Source organism: Salarias fasciatus, chromosome 2 (genome assembly GCF_902148845.1).
Source record: "Salarias fasciatus chromosome 2, fSalaFa1.1, whole genome shotgun sequence".
In the NCBI taxonomy this organism is placed as follows: Eukaryota; Metazoa; Chordata; class Actinopteri; order Blenniiformes; family Blenniidae; genus Salarias; species Salarias fasciatus.
Genome location: NC_043746.1, coordinates 10778904 through 10801567, shown reverse-complemented (window position 1 = coordinate 10801567; position 22664 = coordinate 10778904). Strand labels below are relative to the sequence as shown.

The following is a 22664-nucleotide window of genomic DNA, read 5'->3' as shown; positions in this document are numbered from 1 at the left end:
CAACACTCTTTAGCATGGTGAACTGTTATTGTAGAGCGACGCCCAGTGGCCGGAGTGTTGTACTGCATCACAGTAATGTTGTTGCAGTACCAGGGATTCCCGCAGGGGGCCGCTGCGGCGCAGGGAAGCCCGCGGGGGGAGGGGCGCGCGCTGCAGCAGGTCCGTTCACTACAGCTAACTAAAGTCCATCATCGAGCTAGTTAGCGGAGCGGTGGAGTAACCGCGGTCGAGTGACCCAGCAGCAGCAGCAGCCGGGGACCATGGAGTAGCGGAGAGGCGGCTCTGCTATCCCCGGGTCGAGGCGGTCTCTGAGCCGTTGGAGACGGAGCCGTTCAGGTGCCGCTGATTAGCTTGTCCATTCATGCGGCGCTGGTGCGCGGCGGAGTTTGAGCGCTTGAGCGGCTGCTAGGCTCAGCCTTCACCTCGCTGGGATCACCGGGACGACACGGCTCAACAACCGGTATGATTGTTGTTGTTGTTGTTGCTTGATAGCACGCTAGCCTTCTAACATCAACCGCCTTGCTGACGCTCGCACACATACGATGGGCTAGATGCAGATTTAACAAGCTTGAGGACGGATTACACGGTTTACCGGAATCACCGGGAGGCTAACCATGCGGTTGTAATTCCATCTGCTGAGTTTACAAACGAAGAAAGAAAAGTGATCGGCAGAAACAGTTCGGGTGACAGACGTGTGTGTGTGGGGTCAACCGCACAGAGCTGCACTTTGTCTCCTTTTCAACATCTTGTTGGTGCTTTGTGAGAAAGCAAGCATGTGCTGAGTGCATGTGACACCACCTCCATCCAGAGAAAGCAGCAGCAACAAAATATTATGGTGCTCAGATCTTGTTGAACTCAGACAAACCAGAGCCATGCAGCACGATTTAGTCCTGGCAAATTGAGTCAACACATAAATAAATGTCTCTTTAAAGGCAGGCGATTTTCACAATGCAGCGTGTTAACTTAAATCTAACACACTAAGCACAGCTACTCAATAACAACCCCATTGTCTCAGTTTAACAAAGTTTGAAAAGGCATATTCAGTTGCCTTCTAATGCCAAAGTTACTGGATCACCGACCCATCTCGACTTGTTCAAGGCTCAGAGTGTCCTTGGACAAGACATTGAACTCCCAGAGAGGATGCACCTTGCATGGCAGCCGTCATCATGGGTGTGTGAATGTGAACAGTGTACAGCACTCTGAGACAGCTGGAGCTGTTTGTTTAGTCTATTTGCTTTTTTTCCTGACTGCATGAAAACTTCCTTTTCTGAAATTGTACATATGCAAATATGATCAAGATGGCAGGGAACTTAATGACTGCATATTGCTGAGAGGGACAGGCCGATGTCTTTTATTTATTCCTAACATGTAGAAAGTGAGGGCGAAAACAAGTGACAGCGCAATGAACCAAACAAATAAGCATGTGTTTTTTTACATGCCCTGAAGGAGTAGGAGGGACTTTTAAATGTTTTAGTCCCACATCTTAAAATGTCAGAACTGGTTCCAGTTTTCACAACACTCTAAAGACTGCCTCTTCTTCAAAGATGACAAATTATCAAAGCCTTAGTGCAATTGTCAGTAGATATGACCATTTAAATGTGTTTTATAACAAAATCCTGACAGTTGTATTGACATTTATAGTTTTTCTTTTTTATTATCATTACCTTATTGCTGCTTTCTAAATGGTGGAGACTTAATTTAAATGACATTGATCGTTGTTCACGAAACAAATGTTTTACTTCCTTAAAATCTTGAGTGTGATGTATTATTTGAAACATGTAAAATTATATTTGTTGTGAGATCATCATGTTTAAACATTGCCTCATGTAAGCCTGTTCCATCTATGCTTTTTTTTTTTTATCCTAATATCCTCCATTGTCTTTATTAAGATTTTCTGCTTTGTCCCATCAGCGCAGCAGCATGGTGGTCCCGGACAGCGCCGGCATGGTCCCTCCACCTGACAACGGCAGCCCGACTGGCCTCACGGAGAGCTCGGTGCCAGGGTGCGAGGAGGCGGGGGACGAAGGGCAAGACTCGGCGGGGGTGGAGCTGGAGGAGGTCCGGAAGCTGCAGGAGCTCGTCCGCAGGTTGGAGGTGCAGAATGAAACCATACGCAACCGAGGGAGCAAGGCCATCATCCACAGAGGGGCGAACAGCAACATCACGGCGGCCGACATCAACATCAACGAGCGCCTGGCATGTGACGAGGTCGCCAACTCCCGCCTCAGGTTGGAGCCCAGCGACGGTTTGGGGGTCACGGACTTGAAGCTGTCGCCCCCGCAGGAGGGCAGCAGCAGCGAGGACATGTCCCCTCTACCTGTGGACAGGCTGAAGGAAGAGGACGAAGAGGAGGAGGTGGAAGAGGAGGATCGGGGTCCGTGTGGGGGGTTTTTAACGTTGACCCGCAGCAACGGAGCGGGACAGTCTCAGGGGGAAAGCCAGACTCCGGAGAGTCCGTCTCAGGAGAGCTATGAGTCAGAGACACTTGCAGAGAGCGACTCGGGGGTGGACCAGACTGCGCTGGATGAAGTGGACGTCCTAGATTTGGAGGATGAGTGTGCGGATGTGGAGGACAGTTGGTATGTGTCTTATTATCTGCAGTGCTCATGTAATTGTACGGCATCTATTTCTGTCACATAATCTGCTGCACATGAGAAGAAGTCAGCAAAATAATACACCCGTGAGCTCCCTTCAGCGGAAGCCCTGTTCTGGGAAAGCAGGTTTGTGGGGAAGTCACATTTCAGGCTTTCTGCAATGTTTCCCAGTCTGTGCGTAGAGGAGACCCTCCAGCCACGTGCGTCACTGTTGGCTTCTCTGCTTCATCCCCGATTTCAGAGTGCTTTAGTTCCCTGCAGGGCAGTGACTGTTGCATGAGGTTATTTGGATGTAAAATTAGAATATCTGACGCACAAAGTGCATTTGCTCTTATTTAATGCAAGAAAACCTTTAAAACTGAAAGGTAAGATTAATTTTAAACAGTGTCTCTGATGAGGAATGCAAAAGTAAGGAAGTGACGGAAAATATAGAAGCAAACGGAGTGAAGACGAAAAATCAATGAACTTTATTATATGTGTATGTGCTTATGTATATGTGAGTGTGTATGTTTATAGAAAGAGAGAATTTTTGTTTTCCAGAAACATGAGTGCAGAATAAGGCTCCTGAAGCTTGGAACCAGACAGCAGGCGTTTAACATATCATTTACCTGTTTGACAGGGCGAGGCGCACACAGAGGAGCAGCTGTCAAAGAGAGGCAGTGATAAATACTCCGAGGCCACCAGAAGAGTTTTGTCAACTTGGAGAAAAACTGATTCAGGAGATTTTTTTTTTTTTTTTTTTTTATCGACTTGATCTGACACTCTTCATCTCAGCTCAGTGATTTTATTTGTTCCTCGCGTCCTGAAAGAAGCTGATTTTTAACGTTTTGTTGAGTTTACACAGCGAATGCAATATAGGATATTTCCCAATAACTTAAAGCCAAAGATCGGTCTAGACATCTTCATATGTGCTGTATTTCAGAGAACAGGTGCCATATTGTGTTCCTAATAGCTACTTAAACGCTGAAGCACGGAGTTCAACAGCCTGAGCATTCAGCCCTCCATCATTAGCCGTACCATATGTGCTTTGTGAGGTTATCATAGCCAAAACATGCCGTAATCCCAACGGTCGCATAATCTGATCTGCTCTGCGCTGGATTCAGCCGCACGGTTAAACTGCTTTGGGTGGGATTGCGCAGCATGTGATCTGAGGTCCCCCCCCTCAAAAAAAAAAAAAAAAAAAAAAAAAATGCAGCCAGGACTGCACAAACACTGGCAGGAATCTCAGGATTAAAGCCTGTGTGTGTGTGTGGTTGTGTAAGAGAATGATTAGCTGCCTAATAGAGCAGGTTTTAAGATTAGGGGGAAAAATATTTTTGTTTTTTTGTTTTTTCCACCGTCATATCAACTTTATCAGATCAGGCAATCAGTGTATTACCCCTTCTGTATGTATGTGTGTGTATGTGTGTGTGTGAGATGGTCTCAAGTTCTTGTCAGTTAACTGAGGATGTTTGTTCACACATGAAAAGCTGGTTCACAATTTTCTAAGCTTAGTAAACGGTCTTCTGGGGACAGCGAGCTCTACGAAATTGCCGTCCATCGTCCTAATTTGGGCCGTTTACACAGCGGAGCAGAACAAATGTGTCTTTGAGGTTCATTTGGTTTGGGCTGTAAGGTCGCATGAAACTGCTCCGGGCTGCGAGTGCAAAACAAATATGACTTCTCTCAGATGTAGAACTTAAAATTAAAGCATTACAATAGCGGGCAGTTTAGAGTCATTACAGAAGATTAGCGTCCTGAAAAGTCGGCCACAAGCAATGGTTCCAAACTGGTTTCGTGTGTGAACATCAATAACAAAGTGACCAAGACTGTCATTTGAATGGATCAAATGGAAACGTCATTGTCCGACATGAAAACACACTCTTTTTTTTGTTTGTTTTTTGCATGAAGCGAGCAGCTCGCTCCTCCCTCTCCTCCTCTCTTGATGCTGAAAAGCTGCTGCTCTGTGGCAGGATGTGTGACCTGAATATTGCTTCCTGTATTGTCGCTCATTCCAGTGGGAAATGGGCGCTTTTGTGTTTGCTCAATGGGAAGATGATTTGTAGCTGATTGGTTCAGAACCAGTCGGTCCGGGCCTCTCTCTCTTTCTTTCTTTCCTTCCTTCTGTGTGTCTGTCTCACAGAGGGATCAGCCCGTGTGAGCGCCAGCTTTAAAGCTGGCGTCGACTTAATGGCTGTTTGCTCTCACTCTGGCAACGCTGGACTCGGCGCAGAGGAAGCGCTGCACACTGTGGCAGCCTAAAGCCCGGCTTGGCTGACACACGTGTCCTTTTCACAGAGGGCACTGTTGATTTTTTTAAAAATTTATTTTGCTGAGAAATACCCGTAGGAGAGGAGAACAACCAGGACATTAAATGCGACTGTCTCTACTTCTTGCAGTCTGAGTGTAGTCAGCTGTTGGACAGAAGGATGACACTAGATAAGTCATATGATTTATGATGTGACCAGGTGTACACTCCGATAAGGATGTACAGAAACACACTCCTGTTTTAAGGTGACGGATCAGTCCATGTTTATTCTGCAAATCTCTTTCAAACAAAACCGCCTTGTAGCGTGTTTGATGTGGGATCTTTTCAGCACCACAGTGACCTTTTGCTAAAAAAGCATTCAGTAGCTGGGCGTTTATTCTGTCTGTGCTTATATAATGCACATTGTGGGAAAAAAAAAAAACCTTGAATACTTTTCAGCCCATGCCTCACACGTGAGCTGGTAGCACTAATCTCTTCATATTTGCATTTACTGCTTATTCTTGGTGGCGAAATGAAACATATAAGCTTTAGTTTGTCAGTCTTTGCTGAGTTTTCCATCCGTTCCTTTTTTCTCTAATAAAGCTTTCCTCCTGTGTCTCGTCTCTGCAGGTTGTACGTGTCTCCTAAAAAGCAAGTGGCTGAAGCGGGCCCACATTCCCCGCTGAAGTGGTGTCGGCAGGCTCTCGACCACCGCAGCCCGGAGACAGAAATGGCGTGCCGGACTTTCATCAACCGCTTGGACCAGTGTATGCAGCACATGCATTTATGATCTAAACCTTTCGGTGTATTTGAAGTGGATCTTTACAAACTTAGAAATAGGTTTTTAATTTTTAGCCGTATTTGAAAAGTTGACTCAATGATTAGAGGATTTGTTGGAGTTATATCTCCTCCTGACTCACCGGGTCACGTCCCCCGCTGCAGGGTTTCCTGTCCATCAGCCGAATTTCAGTCCCATTCACCTGTCTGCCCTCTTTGTGTGGATATCCTGCCCTCTTATTTAATGTTCACCTTCACTGTGCTTGTGCTCGTATCCGATTCGTACGACAAAGCCCGAGCAGTCGCAGTCGCCGTATTTACACGACGACGTGCGGACAGAAGTTTTGCACCTGATCCGGGCCGACCCCATCCATTATTCACCCCGCCTGCTGCCGGCACTTCCTGGCCGCCGCCGAATGTGAACAGCAGCTCTTCACACCGGGGCTGAGTGATCACATGAAGTCACGGCCTGGATTGGATTACCTTCTCCCCTTTTGTGAGACTTTAAAAAAAAAGAAAAACGGCAATCCCGGGCTGTGAAACTACCTGGTAGCAAAGTGCGGGTTTCAGTCTGTGATCAGTGGAAAGGTGTGTGACGGGGGTTTAAACGAAATGTGCTCCGATTTACGCCTAACATTGTGCCAGCTTGCTCTCAGAACTCTCAAGTGTACAACTAACCCGCTGTTGAACTCCGCTGGGTGCCATTCATGCTCTTCTCTCAGAGTATCTGATCTCTGCTGTCCTGTCCCCTGCAGCGTCTCGGTGGAGGAACATGTACAGCAGCCCGTCTGAGGCGGGCTCGGCAGGCTCGGCAGGCTCCGGCCTGATCTCTCCTGGGTACCACAAATCGACTAACAAATCCCTACTAACCTGTGGCAGCTCAGGTACGGCATGACATTAACACACTGTGCTCCTCACTGTCTGCTCCACACAGCAGGGGGAGGAGCGTCACTCACTGTAATGCTGCAGGTCAATCGATACGTGTGTCTTCACAGGGATTTGAAATGATCACCTGTGATCTGCTGTTGTTGCACGTTTTACCTACTTTACTCAGTGCATATGTTATAAATTACTGCAATTTAGCAAAAAGATTGCTTTAGTGCTGTATGACAAAGATAGCCTTTCATAAGATGGTATTTATCAACACTTCAAACACATCTTTTGCACGTGTCCCTGATTTCAGCTCCATCATATTGAGTGTTTACATGGGCTTCAGTATCCATTTTCCTTTAACGTTGAGTCATGAGGAGTTTTCTCCATTGGATCGCGGGACGGAGCAACAAGCTCGACCATCCAGGAAAGATTCCAAGTAGAGCTGCGACTCCTTCACGTTGACAAAAGCCAGTTGAGACAATGATGGGTTGGATTTTGGTACAATTGTGCTTTAAGACATACGTGTCGAAATGGCTATTTAGAGATCATTTTTGAGTTTGTTGTTGAAAATTAAACCTTTTATAATAGACTCAACGTTACCAGGAAGCAACATGACGTTGCAGATTTGGAATTTCCTCCTATTGTCAGAAATAGAAGATGGTAATTAAAAAAAAAAAAAGTGTGCTTTTCCTCTCCGCTTTGTGTGATTGTGGGTTAGTTTGTGGAGTAGGTCGTCTCCCTCTGGGTTTGAGCTCCTCACCACACCCATGTGCTGGAAGTTTACTTGGAAAGACACTTGGTCTCAGTTTGCTCCTACTGGATGTCGAGCACCTTGCATAGTGTGTGTGTAAATGTGACTGTGTGAATTGTTTAAAGACTGCTGAAGCAGTGAAAATTATCTGGATTATTTGATTGGCTGTTTTTGCTGCTTCAAAAAAATTCATCCTTCATCAGGCAACATTTTCATTCAAGGAATAAACCTTGAAAACAGAACATCAGTACAGTACTGATTTTGCTTACAGTGATCCTCGTGTTGTGCAAACTTTACAGCCGAATCGTCTCCAACATTTATTTCTCAGGCCACGCCCACAGAGGTGCGCTGCACCCGTCAGAATCCGGGATTGATTGTGGACATTAAACAGTGTCCTGGCTTCTCTTCAGGCTCTCCTCCCTGTGTGACTGAATGCGTTAAACACCTGTTTGTCGCATCATTTTCAGATGCAGAAAACTGAAGTCCCTGTAAACATAAACATACGCTGTGATGGAACGTCCTCTCTCTTAATTGAGCCTCATTTATTATTGAAATAAATTGATCACAGCATCCATGGCAGATGAGACGATTGTTCTATGAAAGATGGTCAGTAATTATGTAAGGATTTTTTTTTTTCCCCCACTTTATTTCCAGGAGCTGCGGACACTGGTGTGTGGAGTTTATTATGCAGTACTAGCCCACACAAAAATGTCCTGCACTTTGTTGTAGCCTGAATATGTTGTTGTTTCTCACTTTGTTGCACAAGATCTGGCACGTCACCGCGCATTGCCCAGCAGTGCTGTGTTGTGAAAAAACCCCCCAGAAATAACAAATCTTTGCATGATGTTGTGAATGCTTGGCTTGTTGGGTGGTGATCCTGTCTAATCCCAGTTGTTTTACATAACCAAATGCTGCTGGGTGATGGTGTCATTTCCCCTTTGGTGCAGTGTGTGTGTGTGTGTGTGTGTGTGAGGCATAGGTCAGACAGTTGCGCCTCACAGGGGAAGTTTGGCTTCAGCTTTTCAGGGCTGCATCAGCAGACAGGCTTTAACAGATGAGTCCTGCTGAATGAAGCGTGAAGCCAGCAGGGCAGAGAGAGGAGTTAACATAAATATGTGGAAGTCAAAGCTTCATATATATATATACATATATATATATATATAAAAAACTATGTGCAATAAAAAGCTGTGGTCATTAATGCTCTCATTTGTAGCGTCGTAACAGGTTTTCTCGCTCTGCGTTTGCAGGTGCCACCAGTATGCAGTCGGCCCTGAGCTCCCAGTCGTCCATCGACAGTGAGCTCAGCACGTCGGACGACTCCATCTCTATGGGCTACAAGCTGCAGGATCTCACTGACGTCCAGATCATGGCCCGCCTTCAGGAAGAAAGTGAGCAGAACAAATACAGTCCGAATGATAGATGAACGTGTGGCCATATTTCACGTGGTTGATGAACGGAGTGGTTAGGGCAGTAAAGTGGGATTGTTTTAGCTTTATGCACTTTATGATTTTATTACTGGTATTAATGGAAATGACACTCATCGTAGGTACTTTTTTGTTTTCTTTCTGTAACTGGTGACAGGTTTGAGGCAGGATTACGCCTCCAGCTCGGCGTCGGCATCGCGCCGCAGCTCCACCGCCTCCCTGCAGTCGCTGCGCCGCGGCGGCACCTACAGCGACCAGGAGTTCGACACGTACAGCCTGGAGGACGAGGAGGACGAGTGCTGCTCCATGCCGCAGCGCCGGCACCGCTTCACGCCCTCCCCGCTGGGCTCGCCGCGGTGCCTCTCTCCCTCCACGTCCAACCACGGCCAGGAATACGGCAGTCGGCTGGGGGCCCCACGCACACGGGCGCCCAGGCGGTCCCTCCAGGGTCCCAGTGCAGAGCTGCTCAAATTCGCCAAGAGTGAAGGTGAGGTGCAGCGAGGGATATGCAAGAGGATTGCAGCCTTGATCAGGAAGAGAGATTCTCGCACACGCACGTTGTAACAAGTGTGTTGTTGTTAAATCCACTGTGTGTGTGGTTCCAGAGGAGTTGAGGCACAGCATGCCTAATCTGGCCCCCCGCACCAGCCTGCGTTCCCTGGAAGCAGTCAGAAACAGCCGCAGCATGGAGGCTAACCTCCAGAGCTCTGGCAACCGCATGTCTCACCTGACTCACACCCCCTCCACAGGTAACCCTCCCTCCCTGACCCCGCACACACCTTTCCTCCAGTCTCAGTGCACCAGCATAAATGCAGCTGGATGGATGGAGTCTAATCCCACCGCTGCATGGTCACCTGTCAGGTTTCCCCCATTTCTCTTGAAAATCAGCTAGAGAAATGTTTGACCAATAAGCGCTGACATCCACTCCACTGGATTCCACTGCGGATCCGGCCCGAGCACGCAGCCTTCAAAGTTAATCAAGGCCACTGTGGTCGATGCTTGTGATTCTGCCAGACGTGCACTGATGCGTTACAGCAGCAGCTTGGGGCTCCGCTCTGATTTTGAATACTTATCTAGTCTATTTTGATGGACGCCGTGTCAAACTGCACGGAGCACTTTTTTTTTGAAAAATAAACTGCAAAGTCACATTAAAAAAATACAGCCGACTATTGACTGGAAGAGGTTTTCTGCTTTTGCAGCTCAGTTAGCTGTTGTAGACTCGTAAACCCACCATGCATACACATTACATTTAACACAATCGCACCAAAACAACAAGGAACTAATGCCTTCACACACACACACACACACACGTGCGCGTCAACGTCCGTAACCAGCTCATACTGCATAGGATCACAATTAATTGCAGTGATGGAACCCTCCACCTCTCCTCCCCTGGCTGTCCATCCTAACATTCCTCACATGTTGCTCCCATACTCAGCTTCTACATCCTCCGAAGCTTGTCCACAACTCCCAGATACCACAAGAGGATTTTACCTTGAATGTGTTTCTGTGCTTTACATGTTTCATTTGGTCTGGATTGGGATTCTGCTGTATGACTGTGTCTGCGTCCCGCTCAAGGCATGACGTGCAGCCGGATGCGCACCGGCGGCCAGTCGCCTCTGTCCATGCGGACCCCGGTGAAGGCCGTCACTCCCGTGGGCTCCATGGCGCCCGGCCGTCAGCCCTCCAGAGGTCTGCCCGTCATACAAGCGCCGTGTTCGGGAGCGGGACGCAGGGTCCAGTCGCCGGGGTCTGCGAACGGAGGCGGATATGCACCCGGGAGGGGGTCCGCAGGGACAGGACGGGCCGGCGTGGGGCGAGGCCAGGCTGGGTCTTCGGCCTCAACTCGGAGTAAACTCTCACATCCCACCCGGAGGTGAGTCCTCAGGAAAAACAGTGTAAATGGACATTGTTGATGATGACTGTGTTTAAGTTGATTGCGTTCCTCTTTTTTATGATCAGGTCTATGGGCATGACCAGACTCTCAGATGAATCCTGGAAAGACGGCTGTTACTGAGACGACGGACGTTCCCCTCTTCATCCCTCACCGCTCTCGTCTCCTTACGAAGGACACAGTCGCCACAAACACAGACGTGTCGTACAACCTCTCAGTCCCCCGTTTCAAGCTGGAGCACTGGGTTGCACTGGATTTGTAGTTAATCTCTTTCCCTCGCATGAAACGTTGTCAACCCACACACACAGAAGATGTGTAGGCAGACATGACGACACACACACACGCACACTCCACCACTTGTTACATGGACCAACTTGGAGCTTCCAGAGGATTTATTTGTGTCAATTTCACCTATTTTTCTATGGTAATTGAGAGAAACTGCTGGAATCTTAAGGGTTGTGTTGCTGTTTTGTTGGTATAATTGATCTGAAGACAATTCAAATGAAGAAAATTGCTGGTTTCCTCCTTTTGTGTGAATACTACTTAAATGAAGGTGCTGAGTATTGCATGCTTGGTTTTGCTGTTTCCCCCTTGGCCTGATTGCCTTTTTCACCATTGTGTAACTGCAATATGACAAATCTTCCGTATGTTCCTCAAAGATTTGTGCAAATTTATGAATGTTTGAGTGCTTTATAGTGAAATTATCTTTAGATTTGTGTTGTATTTGTGTTTTGCTCTTTGCTTACACAGCAATGCAACTCCTGCAAACCACACTGCCCTTATAAATTACAAAAAAAAAGTTAAAATAAGGTTTGTGCCAAGGTGCAATGCAGCTGCAACTCTTTTAATTCCAGATGTACTCTTGAATTGTTGAAGGTACTCTTCCAGTACTGTATTTTCCAGGCATTTTTACTGTTTATCTCATGAAGGTTTGGAGCGTTTGCCTCTGGAAAGGACTGTAATGAAGACAATGTTTATGCACAAAAGGCCTTTTGCCTCAGTCAGCTATGCACCCTCGTGAAGAGTGCCTCTAAAAATTATGAGCTGTATGAAATAAAATAAAGTTGACCCTGAAACTCTAATTGCATTTCTGTTTTTTTTTTTTTTTTCTCATTCCATGCATTTTGAAACATCTTGGTATCACAACATAACACTGCATCATTCTGCTGCACAAAGCAGGAACGCCTTTTCACAGTGATTCTCCAATGGGCCTTGCTCCTTTTGCTCATTTGATTCAGGTGACCTGTTGGGGTCAACACCATTGACAAGACGTTAAGGTTCTCATAGCTTCCTGACTTCTTTGTCTATTCAATAAAATAAAATGTTCACTTTTAACAAAATGCATTCTGGATACTAAGTGATCTTAACCTCTTCATTGATAGATTGGCGGTAATTGTCTTGATTTTGTCTCCAAGTATTGTCAAAATAATGTGAAATGAGTGGCAGCCCTATTTCCAAGATAACTTTTATCTAGTTTGTGAGTATTGTAGATATTACAATGGTCTGGTGGTTATGGCTGTGAGAGAGACAAAATCCTGTTGGAGGTGACAGAAAAGTAATGAAAGGGTTAAAGGAGAACATCTTCTCTGCATTCAATTATTTAGGCCTATTGTAACTACTGAAATGGATGTCTGTTTTTCCAAATCGCACTATGATGGTAAAGCTAAAAGTAAATACAATTTGCTTTTCAAAATTTATTTCTCCTCACCAAACTTGATAGCAATGTTGAACTTGGCTCAGTATATTTAGAGGACAAGTGGAGGTTGAGACTTCCATTCATCCATAAATTAATCAGATCAGTGAAATATATCACTTAATCGTGTGCAGGGCCGCAGAGCGCTGGAGCCAATCCCATTTTATTATGGGCGTATGCAGAATACACCGGGGACAGGTCACCAGTCCATCAAACACACTCATATTCATATCTAGGGTCAATTTGGGGTCATCAAATAACCTGATTTGCATGTTTTTGGACTGTGGGAAGAACCCCTGCCCCTAAGTTATACATTATAGTGCCATTAGGGTTTCTTTTTTGCCGTTTTCTTTGGGATTTCAGATTGAGTTAATTATTGATCTTGTGAGAATATTTTAATTCCACTCAATACTTACATTGCTCTTTATTTATCTATATTGTTTTGCTTGTTTGGTGCCATTTCCAGCCTAGATACTTCTTTTTTTTTGTTGTTGTTTTTTTGTTTTTTGTAAATATGAATTCCAATAAGCTAAGTATTACATAGTGATTTTTTTTTAAATGTTATGATTTTGTTTGTATCTATTGATATTTATGTTGACGGTGTCGGCTCTACCGCTGCATTTTCCTTTATTTGTATGCCTTGTAAATTTGTAGTCTGCAAAAAAAGGCGTTTCAAAGAGCGCTCGCTGCTCCCCACCCCTTGTGATAAAATGGCCTACAGGCCTCATGTGCGCATACAAACTCCGAATGCATACAATGCCAGCTCAAACTTAATATTATTATTCCCCGTTGTGGTGATATATGAATTCTGCGCGCCCGCTCCGGCCGTGCATGTGTCCCTAATAAAAGAATGGCCGTGTTAATGTAACTCTGCTCTCTTATGCATGACGCAAATAGTAAGGGATCAGCGGTAAACGAGGCCACGCATTGTGTGCCCCCCGCCCTCCCTCTGCTCGTCAGGAAGCAAGCTGATTGGCCGAGGCCTAGCAAAGAGTGCCCGGGGATCCAAAACTGCAGGCCGCACTTAGCTTACCGTCAAAAATAAACCAAAACAATAACTGACAAAACTGAGAACGGGGAGAAACACCGGTACACTCAGAGGACGGCGTTATCAGGTAAAATTATTTCGAATCGATCAGAAAGGTACACGAAATAAGACGCGGGGGCCCACTCGGACGTAGCGGGCCTCTTTCAGCCTCCTGGAAAAACAACATGGAAGATAATGCGGCACAAGCCGTTCCACCTAGCTTAGCACGCTAGCTAGCCGAACGGACGCGCAGATTAGAGCCGCGTTCTCTTATTTGACACCACGTGGTATCTTGGGGCGTTGATTGTGTTTGTGACTCGTTTTATCAATGTGTCCGTGTTTGTAAACCGTGTTCTGAAAGCCAAATTAGTTCGTTTTTCGCACATCTTGTATTAGCCGTTATGCTAAAACAAAATGGCGCTGGGAGAATCAGCGCTAGCCTACTTGCTAAGCTAGCTCCGGTGGGTGGAGGGCGGTAGCCGGTTTAGTTTCGATTGCATAACCGGCGTACTTTCATTGGCGACCACAAAACTATAGGCATGTTTTTGGGTGCAGTCACAATACTATCAGAGTGTCGAGATTCAGTGTGTCGTTTTTATGATCATTTTTGTCCCGAGTGGAAAATACCCCGACATGAAACGTCACCACGAACCGCTGCAGTCGTGACATATCGAGGCTTATTTTGAACCGTCATGTGACGACACTGCATTTCCTCCCACCAAAACGAGCAGGACTCGTCCTCCCAACGGCCGGCCGAGCTGCACGCCTGCCAGCCCGGCCTCGGTTCGCTGAGCGGAGCCGCTCTTTGTCTCAGCTGGGCTCCGGCCATCAGGCTCATCCAGCACCAGGTGTAGCTGTACGTGTCCAGGTTGGAGCTGCATGTAGTGCTCCTGTTATGCGTAGGATGGAGCCAGTGCGCAACAACACGGCCACGCTCCTCCTCCTCATCCTCTTCCTCCTCCGTGACAGCAGGATGCGGTTTCTGTTGAATTTGCAACTGAATGAAAATTTTATAGCACATCCATCATGGCCAAGATGCACACTATTTGCATTTTTGTGTAGATGTACTGTTATGAGGATTTAAAATTGATTATATAATTGTAAGACATTATACTGATAACAACAAATAAAGTCTGTGAATGGATTTTGTTTTTATTCAGTGTGTTTGACCTCTTATTAAAGCATATCTTTTTAAAGCTATGTTTCTGCATGTTCTGCATTCACAACATTTTCAATGATGATAACATCCAAGTATCAGTTCCAGATTGTCTATTGCAATGCAGTGAGGCTATCTTACTCATTGGCATTTGGACCTGTTTACCTCTAAGACCTTGACAGAATTGCTACAAAACTACTAAATACTAAACTAAAAATACTTTATTAATCCCCTTGGGAAAATTCCTTTTTCTGCAATTACCCATCCTATTCCTAGAATGCTGAGGGCAGCCACATTGCGGTGGTCCTGGATGCTAATTTCGAACAAGAGTCTTGCTCTGGGACCCACAGTGATAACCCACCCTCTCCACTGCGGGATTCAAATCAGTTAACTAACTTTTCCAAACCGCTCCTGTAGCCTGTAGGTCACCACTGCCTCCAACAGCTAGGAATTAACACATCATTTGTTCTATGCCTGTATTCCTGTCAGGTTTCTACTTTTGAATGAGTATAGATGCTATTAAGTTTAAATTAACTGCACAATAGTTAAAGACAGGTTCTAAGTTTGGTTTCCTCTCTGTGGTTTGTGGCTTAAAATCTCTGTGGCAGCACCAGCATGGATAATAATCTGTTGAGGGTGTTTTTAGATTTCCTGAACATTACGTAAAACTGTAATGATAAGAATAGATTGTTTTCAGTGAACATGTTTAGCATGTGTTCTAATAGTTTGTTTCCCTTGTTTTTCAGAGTGGTTAATTACCTTGATGAAAGAAAACACCTCAAGTATCCTGTTGGTTTTATGGTAAAAGATTTTGTCAGCAAATGTGAAGGTATGTGTGTAAAAGTGGCCACAGTGATATTGCAGTTCTTTCCACATTATTTTGTCAGAATGTGTGTCTCATGTTGTTGATACATATGCCTTTCTTCCTCTCAGTCCTCCTTTACAAAACAGAGACATGGATCAAGGAGGAGGGGTGTTGGAGCTTCACACTCAAGAGTTGAAGATGCCCCACGCTATGATCATGCAAGACTTCGGTAGGTGACTGAGTAGTGCAGAACAGAAGGCCATCGTACAGCAGGTTGATTTCTCCAGCTGAAAATAGCTAAAGTTTTAGTTTTCTTCAGTCATTTTGTGCAGTGGATAGTGGAAATTACATAAACTGTCTTCAAATGAAAAGCACATTACTATGTAGTCCTGATATTTAAATATTGTACAAATTTTAAAAAAAGTTTGAAGTTATATACACTTTAATAACTCTTCAAAATGTTCTTTTTGCAGTTGCAGGCATGGGGGGGCTGGCTCACATTGACGGGGAGCACATTGTGGTGTCAGTTCCTGAAGGTATGCTTCTCTCTGATGTGATGACGGACGAGGGCATCCTGCTCGAGCACGGACTGGAGGTGGAAGGCTTGGAGACTCAAGTGGTTCAAGGTCTTGAGACAGAAGTGGTGGAAGGATTGGAGACTGAAGTTGTGGAGAGCTTACACGCAGACGTGGAGGGGCTGGACACGGATGTTGACGGACTTCAGACGCAAGTGGTCGAACTGGAGGCCCAGGTCGTCGAGGGCCTTGAGGGCGAAGTCGAAGTGGAGGGTCTCGAGGCACAAGTAGTGGAGGGCCTGGAAACGGAGGTGGATGTGGAGGGCCTCGAGGCTCATGTTGTCGAAGGCCTGGAGGAGGAGGTGGAGGTGGAGGGCTTAGAAGCCGAGGTTGTTGAAGGTCTGGAGGTAGATGTGGAAAGTCTGCAGTCTCAAGGGGTGGAGGCACATGAAATCAGCAGCGAGGACATGGTGGCTTCAGAGCACAGTGTCATCATGCCCGAAAATATCCTGGGAACAGAGGTCGCAATAGAGGAAGCCCTGGACGCCCATCACCACCACGTCCTAACGTCTGACCTAATTCGGGACTCAAATCACCACCACGACGACATGCCAGACCAGGTGTTCGTGGCCCAGCTGCTGTCGGAGCATCAGGACAACACACTGGACCACCAACTTGTGTCAGAAGGGCTGATGGTGGCAGAAGCCAACTCTGAGACCATAATCCATGAACAGCTGCCAAATGAGGCTGTTCCCCTGCAGACAGACGAGGATGATGATGCAAGAAGCAGCTCTGAGGATTACCTGATGATCTCCTGTAAGACAGCCTTTCATATGCCAGCACCACTGAAATTAATAAACATGTTCTTATTAGGGGCTTTTTTGCATAACCACTGGTATTTGTGTTAAAGTGGATGAGGTTGGAGAGAAGCTGGACATAGGAGACACTCCGCTTGAGATCAGCACGGAGGTGATGGAGGACAAGGACTCGAAGGAAGAGGATGGCACAGAGGTCATCAAAGTCTACATCTTTAAAGCCGAAGCAGACGACGATCTGGGCGAGTGTCTTTAACTCACTTATCTGTCTCTTTCAGCAGACATGTATCTTGTCTTTGTGAAAAAGACCGAAAAGTTGAAACGTGGATCGTCACAGTAACACAACTGTTTCTTGAATTTCCAGGTGGAACTGAGGTGATAACGGAGGATGATTACCACAACGGCCACCCTGACCTGGAGGCGGCGTCATCAGGCAGACTGGGAGTCGGCCGTGACAAGATGGTCTACATGGCGGTCAAGCACCAGCCGAAAGAAGAGGAGGATGATGAAGATGACAGCGATGATGATGACGACGACGACGTTGGTATGTTCTGTACCGTCTGTCTGCTTTGTCAACCAGTACATAGAGTGTGCTGCACGACTGCATTCCTTTCACACGACTTCCTCATCAACAAGAAGCTTGTACAGCAAAGGCCACAGTATTGGGCTCACAACTCATTGTGATATTTAATTATGAAGGAGCTCCTTTAGGACCCGCTGTTATGTGAATGATTTTAGATTAGGCAGTCATTATAAAGACCTGAGAAAGATCATGCAACAGAATAAACAGAAATACCCGTGGAAGAAAGTCAAGTCATTCTTTGTCTGAAGACGGCGGCGCACAGCGACCACAAAAGAATGTTCCTGTAGGTCTTAAAACACCAGTGTCACACAAACATTGAAGTTGAAATACATTAGTGATGATGTCCTGAGACGAGATGAGTGAAATGAAAATGTCCGTCATGTTGGCAGTACAGTTTTAACTGTTGCATTGTCCGCACAGGTAATACTATTGACCAGGTGAAGAATGGAGCCGCCGCAACTTTTCTGCAAATCCGTGACGGGCTTGGCGCAAACCGTGTAGTCAAACCCAAAACCAAGAAAAGGAAGAAAGGGGATACACGGCAGTGTCAAACTGGTAAATTGAGCTTATTAGCAATGATACTAACTTCTGTTTTGCTAAGGTTTTTTTTTTTTTTTTTTCCTTAATGAATTTTGATCTTCCAGCTTTCATGCAGTCTTCCTGTTCTTATCATCCTCCAGCTGTTATCATTGGACCAGATGGAATGCCGCTGACGGTTTACCCTTGCCACATCTGTGGAAAGAAGTTTCGGTCTCGGGGATTCCTCAAATGCCACATGAAAAACCACCCGGATCATCTGCTCAAGAAGAAGTACCAGTGTACAGACTGCGACTTCACCACCAACAAGAAAGTCAGTTTCCACAACCACTTGGAGAGCCACAAGCTGCTGAGTCACAACAGCGAGCGCTCTCCAGAATACACTGAATACACGCGGCGCTACCACGAGTCCAGCCCCCTGGGCTCCGACAAGCTCATTGTCAAGGACCGGGAGCCCAAACTCCACCACTGCAAGTACTGCGACTACGAGACGGCCGAGCAGGGGCTGCTCAACCGCCACCTGCTCGCCGTGCACAGCAAGAACTTTGCGCACGTGTGCGTGGAGTGCGCCAAAGGCTTCCGTCACCCGTCGGAGCTGAAGAAACACATGCGGACCCACACGGGAGAGAAACCCTATCACTGCCCGCACTGCGAGTTCCGCTGTGCGGATCAGTCCAACCTAAAGACTCACATCAAGAGCAAGCACGGCGCCGACCTGCCTTTCAAGTGCAGCCACTGTCCCCAGGCGTACGCCGACGCGCGGGAGCTCCAGCGGCACATAGAGATGGTCCAAGGCCACAAGACCCACCAGTGCCCGCACTGCGAGCACAAGAGCACCAACTCCAGTGACCTGAAGCGGCACATTATCTCGGTTCACACCAAGGACTTCCCCCATCAGTGCGACGTCTGCGAGAAAGGCTTTCACAGGCCTTCGGAGCTGAAGAAGCACGCCGAGACACACAAGGGCAACAAGGTGCACCAGTGCCGGCACTGTAACTTCAACGCCCCCGACACGTTCACCTTAAGTCGCCATATCTTGTCCTTGCACACGAAGGATCTCCCCTTCAAGTGCAAGCGCTGCCGGCGAGGTTTCCGGCAGCCGGCCGAGCTGAAGAAGCACATGAAGACACACAGCGGTAGAAAGGTTTATCAGTGCCAGTACTGCGAGTACAACAGTACGGACGCTTCCGGCTTCAAGCGGCACGTCATCTCGATTCACACCAAGGACTACCCCCACCGCTGCGACTACTGCACCAAGGGCTTTAGGAGGCCTTCAGAGAAGAGCCAGCACATAGCCAGGCATCACAAAGACATGTTGATGTAACGCCGCCGTGCACACGAACACACTCCTCTCTCCCGAGTAATTCTGTGTCACACACCCAGACGTAATTTTAGTGTATTTAATAACCCACGGATGCCGGCAGTTGATTACAACAATATATATGCTGTTCTGTGTTGTATTGGGTCTCAACCTCCTTCCCCCAGGGATAATCCAAGAACACCTTTTAGATTTTGGGGTGAAGTCTAAAGAAAACGAAAAGATAAAAAAAAAAAAAAGAAAGAAAAAAAGACTGTACTGTGGAACAGCTGTAAATTGTCTTTTGTTTTTGTTGCAGAAAATCACATATGAACATATATTCAGGGTTTCAAATGTCTATATTTTTATACCCACTCAGCTGAAATGCTGCAAGATGACGACTGTCACGTAAAACAGAAAGCGGTGCTTTGTAAACGTCGTGCTCGTTCCTTCAGATGACACGGACTGAGTACAGGAGAAATTCGCCTCCATAGTATCAGCTTGTATCCTTTCCTCATTAACCAGCTTCTACTCTTGACAATTGTTTTCGCCATCATCCGGTCTGCAGTCGACCGGGCCATTCATGAGTTTCAAATTGGTTCTCAGCGATGTTGACACACCAACGCATCTCGGAAAAGATATCTCATTAAACCCAACCGTTGATCTTGAATAGTTTCGCCGTTCGCTCCCAAGTCTGAACACCCGAGTTCCGTTATAATGAATCATGTACAAATAATATAGGCTGTATTCTGTTAAATATGTCTTAAAAATGGAATCAGAAATTCTCTGGTTTGCTCTACAGTGTCGAGCATGGAGCAGAGGAGCGCAGTTGGTTTCTTAGAATTTCCCTAGTGTACACGTTTCTGACACACAGACCTGCTATATCGATGCAGATAATCGACCAGTGTATTGATATTATTAATATTATCGTATGAGCTTGACAGGATGGTTGGCCTCACGTTAATAACCCCTGAATGAAGTGGTTTTTATCCTACTGCCACTGCAAGTTGCGTATGTGTGACAGTATCTATGGACTCTTTCAGCTCACCATTAGGTCGCGATCATGCCTTACATCTGTTGGTCCGCATCCCTTAAAGCACTGATGAACACAGCTGAACAGAAAACAAGTGATTTTTAACTCTCAAACATGCTGTATCAATGCCATTCTCTCAGAGATTGTGTTTGAGTCAGTAGAAAGCACTTTAATCATTTATTTGTATTTTAAAAGGCGCGTATGGGGAGGGTGTTTTAGATATATCCCAAGAATCTATCTACAAATGCCATTGTCGTGAACACGCAGAGCTTTGTGAGTGGGTACAGGTTGTTCTTGAGTGTTATCTCTAGCAAAGTGGGCACCATCCACGACCACACCGAAAAACAGAGTTGTCATTGCAAGCGGTGGGTGAAACCATTTATTGTTTTGTTCTATGGATAAGTGATTGGGTTTCGTGTTTTGTTTGTGCTCACTAAAAAGTTTCCCAGACACTAGTCCTCCGGTCCTGAATAACCCCGCCCGATCCCAGGCCAAGCGTGGGACTATTTCCTCCGAGTCAGTGGTCATCATATTTGGCATTAGTCCTTGAAGTATGCACATATGCTGTCTCCATGAAATTAATTGTGGTATATATTAAAAAAAAATCCCTGCATTTCGTGTACCTTAGTCTATATTTTATTTCAGTCTGATTGTGGATAAACTACTGGTGGGGAAGAACCAAAATAAACAGCTATCTTTTTACTCCTCTTCTGTACTTTTTATCCACAACTGTTGCGCGGTTCCTTCAGATATGTGTGAATGTATTTGCCGTGCTGGCGATGGCAGCAGTTGGAAAGCAGCGTCAGATGGTGCACTGATATCACAGCGAGCTGAACTTTAAGCTACCGACTCCACCCAGGTAGGCCGCGGCGTTAAAAACGACTTTGCAGTTTTGCGAGGGGACATCTGGCGGCGTCCTCCGCTGCTGTTACCCACTAATTTATGCGGTCAGACACGGCGTCCCGCATACCCGAGTCTTAACAGGTTCCTCGTCGTGACATTGAGGCTTTTCAGTTTGTCTCACCTCTGGCTGCGCTACAACATCTTCATTGGTTTGTTTTTATCAGACTATTCTCTCAACAGAGCTGCGTGTGTTGGAATACACCCAGAACAACCTTTTTTTTTTTGTCAATAACATTTCTCTGATGTACAATTTCAACATTCACTGATTGTACAACTGAATTCAGGCTTTCATAAATGATGAAATCCGTCCATAAACCCAGAACCTGCAGGGGAATACAGAGTTCCTGCTGCTCATCCTCTCCATCATCACTTATCTTGAGAGAGATTTGAGGTTTGTGCCGCCCTGCATGCTCTATCCACACAGCCATTCAGAGTTCTGCTCTGCTGCCGTCTTCTCATTTTGTGCATACTGATTTTTTTTCTTTCTTTTCTTTCCCCCTCCATCTGCTATGATGCAATACTGCAGTATTAACAGCGTTTCCAACTCAGCAATAAGATTTAATACATACTGTACGGGCTGAGGTGCTTCAAGCACATCAAAGGGAGATCAGAGCCTCCGCGGGTTTCCAGAAAGCTCAGACACTGGGTGGAAAATCAGCCGATACCGACGCTTCCGAAGCCAGCGGAGGATACGACTCCCCGTTTTCCCATCAAGTCAGAACCACAGAACCGACTTTACGGCAAGAAGTCATGATGATTTATAGGCCAGATTTTTAATGTAAACTTTATTCGTGTGTTATCTTTTTTAAGTTTTGCATTTTGAGATTAAAGTCACTTTAAGCTCTTGTACATAGTACATAGTAGTAATCAACCTTTATCTTTAGAAACAACATTTCACCGGAATGACTGAAGAGATTCCAAGGTGGGGTTTTTTTTTCCTGCTTTTGACACAATATCCTCGCAAACACTCACCACCACAACACATACACAAACAGGCTCATCCTGGTTGAATATCTAATGATAATATTTGTTAAAGGTTACATTTTTCACATGGTGACTCTCCTCAGTAGAACTGCTCTTTGTCTTTGCGGCTGCTTGGCATGTAGGCGGTGTGATGCATTGTGGGGAGCTCAGCGTCTTTCTCCTCCCGGTTTATTCCTGCCCCCGACTGACTCTGCACGGCCGAGCCCAGAGCTCTGCAGGGTTTACTCGGTGGTTATTCTCACCGCTGATGATCTGACTTTATTATTCCAGCTTGGTGTTTGGCGTCTAACATGCAGAATGCATTTCCTGAGCTGGAGGGATGGATTGCAATCAAAACATCGAAAACTTGTACATAATTGTAAATACGAGACACTTTATAGTCGTCTTTAAGCCTGAAACCGTTCCCTTCATATGTATATATAGTGTTCTTTTTTTAATCTAATTTTCAGAGTCTCAGCCACACGTTTAAACCGTGAATTTCATCCACGCTTCAAAATCACATCACAAACTTCTGTACTGGGAAGAGAGAAGATGGGGGGGAAAAAAAATCAATGAGAGACAGAGATGAATGCTGAATCACATTTGTCAAACTCGTATACGTTGCATATTTTATGGAAGAAGATCTGATTTGTTTGCAAGAGGCGGCGGAGAGATGTGAGCAGATTGATTAAAAGATCTGGGTGTAACTGAAAGACGAAGGGGACGAACAGACTGAGTCAGGGAAAAAAAAGTGGAAGGAACTGATTCAATTAAAAAGTTTGTCGTAGTAAGTTCTT

At 46.0% G+C, this 22664-nt stretch overlaps 2 protein-coding genes across 4 annotated transcripts; both read left to right on the top strand.

Moving 5' to 3' along the window:
• The first annotated feature begins 146 nt into the window (after positions 1 to 146).
• Positions 147 to 11588, top strand: LOC115397932 (SLAIN motif-containing protein-like). Of its 2 annotated transcripts, XM_030104480.1 has the most exons (9): positions 147 to 460; positions 1912 to 2579; positions 5452 to 5588; positions 6354 to 6482; positions 8470 to 8610; positions 8804 to 9133; positions 9252 to 9395; positions 10225 to 10522; positions 10609 to 11588. In XM_030104480.1, the coding sequence occupies exons 2-9, from the start codon at positions 1921 to 1923 to the stop codon at positions 10661 to 10663; spliced, it is 1893 nt and encodes a 630-aa protein (XP_029960340.1). In that variant the 5' UTR covers positions 147 to 460; positions 1912 to 1920; the 3' UTR covers positions 10664 to 11588. The 2 variants fall into 2 exon arrangements, with proteins under 2 accessions (XP_029960340.1, XP_029960348.1); XM_030104488.1 differs by lacking the exon at positions 6354 to 6482.
• Positions 11589 to 13177: 1589 nt separating this feature from the next.
• On the top strand, positions 13178 to 20703 carry znf711 (zinc finger protein 711). Of its 2 annotated transcripts, none has more exons than XM_030104468.1 (8): positions 13178 to 13348; positions 15163 to 15245; positions 15350 to 15450; positions 15701 to 16552; positions 16647 to 16793; positions 16916 to 17095; positions 17555 to 17689; positions 17815 to 20703. In XM_030104468.1, exons 3-8 carry the CDS (start codon positions 15372 to 15374, stop codon positions 18993 to 18995), a joined length of 2574 nt encoding a protein of 857 aa, XP_029960328.1. In that variant the 5' UTR covers positions 13178 to 13348; positions 15163 to 15245; positions 15350 to 15371; the 3' UTR covers positions 18996 to 20703. The 2 variants fall into 2 exon arrangements, with proteins under 2 accessions (XP_029960328.1, XP_029960320.1); XM_030104460.1 differs by having other exon boundaries at positions 13179 to 13348; positions 15695 to 16552.
• Positions 20704 to 22664: the final 1961 nt, after the last annotated feature.